Source organism: Schistosoma haematobium, chromosome 3 (genome assembly GCF_000699445.3).
Source record: "Schistosoma haematobium chromosome 3, whole genome shotgun sequence".
Classification (NCBI taxonomy): domain Eukaryota; kingdom Metazoa; phylum Platyhelminthes; class Trematoda; order Strigeidida; family Schistosomatidae; genus Schistosoma; species Schistosoma haematobium.
The window spans coordinates 29,671,645-29,684,009 of NC_067198.1; the positions used below are offsets into that span (position 1 = coordinate 29,671,645).

A 12,365-nucleotide genomic window follows, 5' to 3' on the forward strand; every position below is an offset into this window, starting at 1 on the left:
ACCGTTGTTTAGAAATATTTTAGGATTAAACTAATTTCTACAAACCATCCCACTAAATAATTGCTAGGAAAACCTAAATTAATTCCGTTTTCTTTTTATTCATAAATATTTGTTCTGATGTGTAAGGAAGACAATGATAACATTTTTTTCCAATTCATATTTTCCCACCAACCTTTGCCGTTATCTGATTGGTTATCCTAGTTTCCAGTTTGTTATTTTTCCTGTGCCTCAAGGGTATATTCATTACTAAACAGAGTTATTCTAATACAATTTTGACTTCTTGAATGGTAAGCTTTTTACTGAGATCGTTGAAGTGTTGTGTATCAACAATCTCGTCGACTCAGTTGGCATATATCTCGTTTGTATTAGAAGAATCCCCGCAATCGTCCGGAATTCGGAATTATCATAAGTTATTACAAAATATAACAACAACGAACCAGTATAGCTAACATTCGGTTTAATGATTATTAAACAGTTTTAAAAAATTCATGACGAAGAAAGAACTTTTGTTTATAACACATGTATTCGGGATAGGGATTGAAATAAATGTCATCAGCTTGTGTTGTTTGTAATTATACACATATACTGGTTTACTGACATGCTGATTAATGGATGTTATGCAATATATGTTACATCATACAGAGAATAGAAAATGCATAAAAAGAAACTGTCCGAACTAATCACATTGTTATATGACCATGAAGATGAAGATGCCTAGGAAACGTTCCAATCTAAAGTTAGCATAAAAATACCAGTATATAAAAAAAACTAAATCATACTACTCAATTTAGTAGTTGATCTGAAATGTATCCAAACCTATAAGGAAAGGGGTTAATGAAAGTGAAGGGATATCTATTCATTTAAAAGTAATATTCATTTGCGAATTATTCAGCAACAACACACAACTGATTACTTCTATATAGTTACTTTATACATATCTATCTTTTTCCGCCTTGCAATACTTAAATATATATTTACATACAGAATTTCATAATTTTATAAACTTTGTGTCGTATTGCTCATTCATTAACGTTGGTCAGCAATCAAATTCAACAATTTGTATAACTCCTTTTTATTGTTCGTAATGAGAAGAGAAATAGAAAGTGGGCAAAATAGCTTAGATAGATCTCTAAAATACCGGAGAATTCCTCCAGTTCACCTATCATCTATGTATACAAGTTTATATATATATATGCATAATTCCTGAAAATAAGGTAAGTGTCAGAAATTACAGTAACAGGAAATTTTCAGATTGGAATAAGTGTATCATTGTTATAATTATTGTGATTATCGTTAATACTATTGGTATTTTGTTTAAAATGTTGTTCAACAGTATCCTTCTGAAATTCCGTTAGCATCAATGAAGATGTTGTACATGGAATATATGAAGATAATCCAGTTGTTGAAACATTTGCATCAGAATTTTCAAAAGAGTTAGCATTTTGTGAAGAAAACACTACTGACGGGTTAGTAGACAGTGGAAACAATGTAGATGTTAAATTGATTAATGATTGAGTTGAATTAAAATTACCTAAAGAATTCATAAATGTTGACAATTGCAGTGCAGAAGGGACGAATTTTGAAAATGTTGATGAATTCAATAGTGAATTTGACAAATTCATCGTTTGACTAAAAACATTATCTGAAAACAGCCGTTTAAATAAAAAAGAATTGAAGTCATTCAAAGTCTGCGGAGTAAACGTTTGCATTAATGATGAGGATGATGTAGGGGGTGAGATTGATTGCTGTTGGCCGAATGAATTGAATGTTGAACAGTAAAACATATTGACAAGATCTTGTTCCAACTTCTCTTTATCTCCTGATATAGATGGAAAGGTCGACGATGAAGAAGTGGAAGTTGAAGTACAACAAGAAATTGATGTTGATGACATAACTGGTAATGATGATGTCAGTGATGAAAGAGAGGACGAAATCGACCCTGCTGATTCGCTTGTTAATATCGACTGATACAAATTGGATTCGTTTTTCGGTATATAATCCAACACTGTACCAACCCTGCTGGAATCAGTAGCGTTCATAGCGGGTTGTAATAACGGTTTTGTGTTATCTGTTAAAATGCAAAAATTAAAAATTAAAAAGAATTTATGATCAAAATATTTAAAAAAAACAGTTTGCAGGAAAAATATGAGGAACTAATAAGTTCACTGTTCAACATATGAGACACTAGTTGTCATTTACATTCAATCTTCTGATTAAACAGATAGTTATGGAAGTTCAACAGATAATGTTAGATAATTTCACTAGTTCGTCATAACTGAAACTACTTTCTTAAGATATGAATACTTTTTCTGTCATTTAATGAAAAGTCTGTACAGACATTAAGAGTATAATGAGAAGTTATGGAAGATTTTTGAAAACGTTTTTTCTCATCAACGGGTTACCCAGTAAAGTGTTTAATTTCAAAATTATTTAATACTGATATATGAAAATGAACAAAAAACAAGTATTCTCTGCATATGGGTATATCTATCAACATAAATCAATTACTGAATGATAACCAACGTTATCTTGTTTAGTTCCTAATGTTAGTCTAATTCTGTCAATGAGTAATTATGAGTGATTATATATATAATCACTAAATACATTAACTTCACATAACAATACACTGGATTTGATGTTGGATGGTACAAGAGAGCGTCAATATATATGCGCCACACAAAACAATGAAAATTCGAGAGGAATACAAAGAAAGAAAAAAAAAGCTAAGGAGCGCAACAAAAAAAGAGAGAACAATAACGAAGAGATTGGTGTAAGGTAATGTGCTAGTAATCAGGGAACGCAAAGGTACAATCGGAAGAAATCTTTCAGGTAAGGGAGACACAACCACTTTTTATGAAGAAAGTAAAAGAAGGTTACAGCAGGATCGCCACTGGCTTCTATTCTGAGCCATATCTGATAACGTCTCTAGCCACTGTGTAGCACCATCTCTCAGACCCCAACCAGGGAGTCGTGAAGGACCGACACAAGCCAGTCCTTTGCAGCTTTCTTTCATGCCACGACACCATGTCATGCACTGATCACCTCTCCGCTTCTTCCAACCAGTCCCAGAGTCGGCAAATAATGCACGACGTGGAATTCTCTGGGACGACATTCGGAGAACATGACCAAGCCACAGAAGTCGGTGTTTCAAGATGGTGACACCAATTGAATTATCATCTCTGTGCCCGAACACACGATGCCGAACCTCTGCATTACTGACATGTTGTTGCCACTGAATGTCAGCAATCCTTCGGAGACAGCGATGATCGAACACAGAGAGTCGTCTAACGTCCTCAACTCGGAGAGGCCAGGTTTCACAAGCATAGAGCAAAACTGCTCTCACCGACGCGTTGTAGATCCGACCTTTTACAGCCAGACTAACATCACGAAGGCGCCAAAGATGGCCCAGATTGGCATAAGCCGCTCTGGCTTTCACTATACGTGCATTGATCTCATCACTCACACCCCCACCAGCACTTATGCAGCTACCCAGATACACGAACTTCTCGACTACGTCTATCTGCTCACCATCCAGGGTGAGTACAGGATTGGAATCCTGCCAGTCTTGTAGGAGTACTTTGCACTTCGAAGGTGCAAAGCACATACCATACCTACGGACACTGATTGCCAACTGATTAAGTGCGGATTGCATGCCTTGGGCATTATCACACAGTAAGACAATATCGTCCGCATACTCAAGGTCGAGAAGTCTTTCTCCAGGCAACAGATCCACACCACCATTACTTACATTCATCAGAGCTGTTTCCAGAATGTCATCGATGGCAAAGTTGAAGAGGAATGGTGAGATTGGGCAACCCTGCCTAACCCCACTGCTCGAATGGAACAATGGAGAGAGGTGGTTGTATGCCCTCACTCTGCCTGAGGTGTTTGTATATAGGGCTTTTAGGATGTTAATAAACTTCTCAGGCACACCCTTCCTCAATAGACAATCCCAGAGAACAGTCCTGTCCAACGAATCGAAGGCAGCCCTGATGTCAAGAAACACTACGATTGTTGGCCTTTGATAAGTATGGCAGTGTTCTAACATTTGGTGGAGGGTGAAGATATGATCAATACATCCTCGACCAGAACGAAACCCAGCCTGCTCCTCGCGAGTCAATCTTTCTCGGGTTTTGAACAACCTACGAAGAATGACGGAAGCCAATAGCTTGGACGCAATCGGAAGTAGACTTATCTCCCGATAGTTATTACAGGAACGACGTGAACCCTTTTTTAAAGATAGGGACAACTATCGACTCATTCCATGACGTTGGCACACTCTCTAGTTCCCAAACCTTTGTAAACAACGTCGTCAATTCCTTAGTCAAAAAGTCACCACCATCTTTAAAAAGAGCCGGAGGTAAGTCATCTGGGCCAGGTGATTTGTAACGCTTCAAGAGTTGGAGTTCCTTGCGGACTTCCTCCTCGTTTGGTGGATCAGTCGTCACCGGCCATGGAGGGCAGGACAGTCTGACCGATGTTGCCGGAGCAGCAGGCCAGTTGAACTGCCCTTCGAAGAATTCTGCTCACCGTCCAAGACGTCGATGGATGTTAGTGATTGGCATCCGATCATCCTCGTAGATTGTTTCACTCACACCAGACTTCTTGCTGCCAGTGGCTCGGATGAGCTGGAAGAGCTTCCGGTAGTTACCAGATACAGCTGCTGCTTCCAGCTCATTAGCACGCTTCGACCACCAGGCTTCTCGGTCCTTACGCAAGCTTTGCCCAATTTCCTTACATAATATCCTTCGTTTATGGTCAAACTCACGGTCACCCGGAGTAGACCGATGGGCTTCAATGAGTTGTAAGGAACCAGAAGAAACCCAGTGCTTAAAAGCGGGACGTTTCGCAAACCCACAACTGACTGTTCCCGCCATTTTCATGGCGTCATGCAATTGCAACCAATGCTCATCTATACTTTTCGGTGGAGTGGTAGCTAGCCTAGAGGCTAGCTCGGTTCGATACTTATTTGCAACAGAAGTTGCAACCAGCTTGCTAACATCAATCTTTTGGTGGTGGTCACTTCGTTGGCCACTGAAAAGTAAGGCAAGATTGGCGCAGACCAAGGCATGGTCAGAGTCCACACAGGTACTCCAAAAGGAGCGGCAGTCTTGTACACAACCACGCCAGCGGTAGCTCATCGCGATGTGATCAATCTGAGTCCAGGCTTGGGATGCAGAGGGAGGACGCCAGGTGGCACATCGGCGATGACTGTGCCGAAAGTTAGTGCTAGCCAGAAACAGGTTGTGGTCTGTGCACAGTTGCAGTAGACGGTCCCCGTTATCTGACCTGCGACCAACAAGTCCCCATCGGCCACCTAAACGACTCTCTTCTGTGCCTAGACGTCCGACCTGAGCATTCAAGTCTCCGGCTAGTACTACAATATCTGTCGAACGCACTTTCTGGAGAATAACAGTTAACTGATGGTAAAACTCATCCTTGATTGCATCCGGGCTGCAATCTGTCGGGGCATAGGCGGAGATGACGAAAAGACATCGTTTCTCACGCCGATTTCTTCTCACTTTGATGGAACTTTCTAATCTAACAGCACATAACCGACTGATAATGGGGATCCAATCGACTAGTGCTGCCTCAGCTCTAGCGCTTAGTGCGACACCAACGCCAGCAAGACCAGACGAAGATGCCACAGGGTCCCCGGATAAGCGCACGTAAAACAAGCTTTTTGAAGTGACAGATGTAGAGCGAATTTGTAGTACTTCGCTAGAGTCTTGAATACGGGTCTCGGATAGACAACAAACATCAATATTAAGACTTTCCAAAGACATAGCCAGCCCTATCTGTTGACCAACCTGCATAAGTGTGCGAACGTTGAAGGCAGCCAGTTTGAATGGTGCACGTGGTTTCAGAAAAACTGCTTCAGTACTCATATTCGATGGTAACATACAACTTTCAACCGGACAGTGACTCGAGAACGTTTAGATACAGTCGGATTTCCACCAAAGACGAGCCGCTGTATAAGTATAAAAGAGGGTGAATAATGTGGGAAATAATAATAATAATAATAACGACAATAATAGTAATAATAATAGTATTAATAATGACAATAATAGTAATGATAATTATTTGAATCGACTGATTGTTTTTCGGAGCGACAAAAGTAGTTGCCAAAGAAATAGAGTTCATCGTTTGTGTGTGGGCTGTGATACTGCCCGGGTGCCCAAACCGAAGCAGGTGGTTTTCTTAGGGGGCCACCCCCCGAGCCTTTGACCTAAGGACTAACCCACAAGGCAGTGGAGCATCGTAAGGAGATGCAATCCCATGGTAGCCGGTGACCAAAGATTGGTTCATACGCCATTTGTTCCCGCAGGATACTGGAGCCCATGTGCACCATTGGTTTGTGATCCGGTTAAAGCGCCGGACATTCGCTTTTCGTCCTCTCATTTTCGTAAACAACACCCCCGCCACGAGAAGGCAATGAGTAGGACTTCCCTGGCAGAGGCTGTATACGCGCGGCCGTGTGAGAGTATTTCGAGAGGGAGAGCGGACTCACCCCACTCTCGGCCGTACCAGGGCATTCGGGGGATAGTTGAGATCAATTGACAGGAAGCCGATAAACTAGATTTTATCCTATTTAGCATCCATCAGGAAGTCGTGTCAACAAACTTTTGGGAAAATGTGTTTCCAGTCTATATTATTTGATAAGATATTGACTGATTTTCAGTAACGTATTTCTATGAACACGCCAGTCTTATCAAGTCTTTAACTCCAGAGTTTTATATTCAAAAAACCAACAATAAATATTTGAGATTAATACTCAATCCACTAAGTAATAAAGTCGTTTTAGTAATTGGAAGTATCCGGAAAATAAGCCGCGAATTAAGTTTTATACTTATTCACATTTTTTTAATAACGAATTTTTATGCGATATACTGATATGTCTGCCATTTGAAACATTGATAATGGCTTACCAGAAACTTCCTAAATCCCCATAATTCTTCTGAACATGAGCCTCGAGTGGTGGAGAACAAGAAAGCAGCAGGAACAGAAGCTTTACTTCAAGATATACTTATGTACAAAATGTCGCAGTATTTCTAGGTTTGTTGGTAACCTTCAACCTTTAGAAACCTCTAGAAGCAAACTAACCATAGTAACAAAGTAATTAATCATTTAATCATAGTGTGAAACCCAGTCAACTAATTTTATAGGGCGTATGTTGATCAAACAAAAAGTACTCAGTCATTTCCTGGCTTCTGAAGACTATCGAAGAATTCTCAGAGTATCCTAAAATACACATATGGCCATATGACCATTTTTCTGCTTTCTTCATAAAACCTGGTGTCAAATATGGTTAGTTTTTATAGACATTATGTTATAAAATTCAAATAACACTGATAACTAGCATAGCATGATGACATGATGTTAATGACTGCCCACTGTGCAGCCAATGCATTTCATCTGGTATTAGCAGTTAAGACTTAAATATCTCGTCTTCACAGTGTATGCCCGGTATGTTTGGTTGGCAGGATAACAGACAAAACACCTAACTTTCAAAACAATTAATGACATACTTCATCCTTCTTTCATGCATTCCAAGTTGGACAATTGATTGGAATCCTTAGTTCCCTCATAAAAAAGAACAATTGATGTACAACAGAATACATAATTCTATATTTAAATTACTAAAGAGGTTTGAAATTACACGTGTATCTAAACCAAATAAAAAATAAGAGATGGTCTCTAATCAAATGGATTTGATCATCATTACAGAGAACTGAATAAAATTGAATATTGATAATAACTATTTTACAGATTATCAGTCTACATACAGACCATAGCCTGCCAAATAAATTATCTTTGAAATAATATAATTAATCAACCAGACAGTAATTTGATGATGAAATCTTGTACAAACGTGAATGTTTACACATGCAAAGAAACAAATCTCATCATATCATTAACATAGAAAAAAGAATGATAAAAACATCATACAGAATCATACAAATCCAAAACCTTTCAGTTTTTTTAAACGTCAAATTAGCTTTAAATTATTTTCTCTACTTCTTTTTTCACTCTCTCACTTCCTCTCGCTCTCCCTCTCTCTCTCTCTATTTTAAAATTACTTTATATAATTGTGTCTGTTGTAGTTGACTAAAGAACTTACCAACTGACTGGAGATTTTCTAATTATATACTACTCTTTTTTCTCGTAAGTACAACAGCGATTGTAATCTGTCACTAAAAGCACCACTGTTATTATTATTATTGTACATCAAATTGAAAAAGAAAGATGGTTAGCCAGTAATAAATAAAAAGAAAATACACATCATATCAATCAGTCACAAGATAACTATCAGAACTTGTTAGTATTGTGTACTTTTATTATTGGTTCATCATTGTATGAAAAGAGTGAATTACTGAAAACACTATTTAAATATATCATGGCTAATAGTAACATTTATTATTATTATTATTAATAGTACTATTGTGGTGCATTATGTATATAAATATAGTTGTATACACATGTAAGTAAATAAGCAAGTGTATAGTTCAAAATAGCACTACTACTACTGCTGCCAAGAGTAGTACATTATGATTCAGTTCACCACCTACATACTTTGAGATAATTTATACATTTGAGTAAAAACATATTCCTAGATATACATATAGTAATTTAAAAATAGCCTTCAGTGATTAATTATTACTCATATTGTGTAGATACTAATATCAATTACTCTGTAGACAGTAATTATTTCTTATGAAATGTAAAACGATGACAAATATTTAAGAATAAATCAACGTTTAATTTGTATAAATTGGATTGATTCCAAATATACACTCACAACACAACTTTTATCTGATATTAGTTTAGTAATATTAAGACTTTGTATTAAAAAATGAGTAAAAAGTATTGATCAGAAGCTGATGGATGTATAAAATTATTAGTGTATCAAAACTTTATGGGTGTGGTCAGTAAAATACATGAAACAGTTGATGGTGAAATTTGACTAGAAACTATATTCATAGTAATTATCTTTATTGTATTCTTATAGTAATCATCACATTAACAACAAATCAAACTAAACAACTACAAAAAATAAAGAAATGTGTATGAAGCTTTCTATTATGTTGTATATTAAAATTATACCCTCTATCTATTGTTTACAACTAGTTCTCTATAGCTCTTTATGTAAACTATCCCCTGCTTCGATATGTCTCCTAATAAATGAATTCCATACTTACGTAGAAAAACTATCAACCATCAACTAGACTTGAATATTACATCACGAATTTGAACAAAATCAATCTTAAGCATTAATAGAGGTTTATGTAGAAACATACGCATCCTAAGTGGGATTGTGGCTGAACACTACTGAGGTGTCCCATACTAGGATGAAACAACTGTTTAGTGCTTATTGGTTTTCGGTGGTTGTATAACCGATATCAGTTCACAATGTACTCTCTAAAACTTAACAATCATCATAAACCCTTTATGGTTACAGTTGCACAATATTCTGTTCGGCATCTGTATACACTAGGAAAAATTCTAACAAGTCTGTTGACTAGAATTCATAAAAAAATCTGTGTAATTGACTTTAGAGATCATTTTCGTCATAAATTTATGTTAATCGGTAAACCATTGAAATAAACACCTATTGAATTTTAGATTAGAAGATTATACCAGTCGAAGCCATACAAGGTCTAGACTTTGAAACAGGGTAATATATGTTGAATGCTTCGTTAAAATAATTATAGTCATACTGAGTAAACTGAACAGTTGAGTTACATTTTCCCATTACTTATTGACATCTACTATCCCCATTTAGAATGTGCTTCTATTTTAGACCATCCAAACATTCAGCAGTATTGCTAGTGTTAGTACACATATGCTGAAAATAGACTGATCATTTAAGGTTTTAAACATCAATGGGAAGATTCATACTACCAATAGAAATCAGTTGGTAGTGTTTAGTTATGTTATGGTAGGATGTGATTGATTCTGATGAAAGCCAGTCTGTTGATCTAGAATTTGAGCGTCTACTGAATCTTTAGCTGGGGTCAGAAACACTGCTCCTCACTACTTTACTACTGCTACTATTACTACTACTAACAACAACAATAATACTACTAATACCAACACTACTACTGTTACTACTTTTACTACTTCCTTACTTACGCCTGTTAATCCTAATGGAGCATAGGCCGCCGACCAACATTCTCCAACTCACTCTGTCCTGGGCCTTCTTTTCTAATTCCATCCAATTCTTGTTCATTTTTCTCATGTCTATCTCCATTTCCCGGCGTAATGTGTTCTTTGGTCTTCCTCTTTTCCTTTGGCCTAGAGGATTCCATGTCAGAGCTTGTCCTGTGACGCAGTTGTGTGCTATCCTCAATGTGTGTCCTATCCACTTCCAGCGTTTCTTCTTCCTGATCTCTTCCTCCGCTGGGATCTGGTTTGTTCTTTCCCACAGTAGGTTGGTGCTAATAGTGTCCGGCCAACAGATCCGAAGTATTTTGCGTAGACAACTATTAATAAACGCCTGTATCTTCTGGATGATGACTTTTACTACTACTACTACTACTACTACTACTACTACTACTACTACTACTACTACTACTACTACTACTACTACTACTACTACTACTACTACTACTACTACTACTACTGATAATAGTAATAATTACACTAATGCTACTACTATTATGATCACTATTAGTATCATTTACTTGAAATGTAGGCACCATTATTGTTGTGATTAGTTATTTTTATAATCATTATTAATATATGATTTACCCAAGAAATTTACATAAAACAAAAATGAAATTTACTATTAAAATTATCTAATAAAATTACTTTCAATCGCTTCTAGTTTGGCGTAGACAATCTATTAAGAAAAAGTCAAGTTTATAAAGGCCAATATATGCGCGCGTATACGCACACAGTATACAGATATATAGATAGGCAAACAGAGAGACACTGTAAATTGTTACCATATATATATGTATATACTTGAATAATACATATTTTGTTCATGTTCATCTCATTTATGTTACCTACATACATGTATTATTTACACATATGTGATAGATGATTATCTCTTTAGTATATTTAATTGTTTTAAAATGAAAATTTTATTTATTTATTTTAATTTAATTATAATTTTATTCAATTTTAACGCTACAATCACTTTCATTCACACTATTTAGATAGATAATTCAAATTTGATTTTGTAATTAACATTATTTAATATTTCAGTTCATTGTTGATAAACGATTTAACTTTTCCTTTTTTCATTATTATTATTTGTTCAATCTATATCATTTACATTCAAATAATGTGTATAGTCATTAGTTTATGCAAATGATATTGTAATCTAGATGTATATTATTCAGCCAATGTGTTTTTCTCTCTTTTTTTTTGTTGTTGTTGAATGAATTCAGATTGTGATAACTTGAATGTTATACCATATAGAGTCATTAAAAAAAAGAAGAGAAAACAAAAAGTGGATGTTGGATAAAATAAAGGTTAATCTAAACTTTATAGATTGTTTAAACATTATAATATGTACTGACTAGTTTATAGTTTATCATTATGTTAATTGTTGCTATTACTGAAGTGTTAAGAAAAAGTTCGAATTAATTTGTTGGAAAGATTAGTTAGATTAAATAAGATGCTAAATTGTTTTATTTTTGTTTTTCATTTTCATCGATATAAGTAATTTCATAGATGAAGATGGCTAATTCTATCATAGTAGTTTTGTAAAGGTATTTATTAGTTATCATGAATGAGTGAAATATTAAGCTAAAAACCGTCCTTTTTATAATACTCAATATGTTTCGGTGTTGTTTGTTTAGCTAAGTTAATAAATAATGATTTAATCAGTTTATTTGGTTCTATGCAAATTTTTATTCCAGTTAACTTTACTTGCTTACGCCTGTTACTCCTCGTGAAGGAATATAGGCCACTCACCAGCATCCTCCATCCAACCCTGTCCTGGTTAATCCTTTCTAGCTCCTTCCAGTTGTTATTCATCCTTTTCATATCTGATTGTATTTCCCGACGTAATGTGTTCTTTGGCCTTCCTCTTTTCCGGTTCCCTTCAGGATTACAAGTTGGTGCTTGCCTCGTGATGCAGTTTGACGATTTGCTTAATGTATGTCCTATCCATTTCTATCGTCTTTTCCTAATTTCCTCTTCAGTTGGAAGCTGGTTTGTTCTCTCCCACAGAAAGCTGTTACTGATGGTATCCGGCCAATGAATGTTGGGTATCCTGCGTAGACGGCTATTTATAAATACTTGTACCTTCTTGATGGTGGTTGTTGTAGTTATCCAAGTTTCAGCTCCGTGAAGTAGAAACGACCGCCTTGACGTTCGTATTAAAGATTCTCACTTTGATATTGGTTGAA

At 36.2% G+C, this 12,365-nt stretch overlaps 1 protein-coding gene across 1 annotated transcript in view; it reads right to left on the minus strand.

Annotated features, from left to right (window-relative positions):
* Positions 1 to 453: 453 nt before the first annotated feature.
* The window catches only part of MSX1 (Msh homeobox), a 37,670-nt gene continuing 25,758 nt past the window's right edge, over positions 454 to 12,365 (minus strand). The window contains exon 4 of the mRNA XM_051213542.1: positions 454 to 2,068. Within this exon, the coding sequence (XP_051069531.1) occupies positions 1,248 to 2,068 (821 nt within the window). The 3' untranslated portion in view covers positions 454 to 1,247. The remainder of the gene's footprint in view (positions 2,069 to 12,365) is intronic.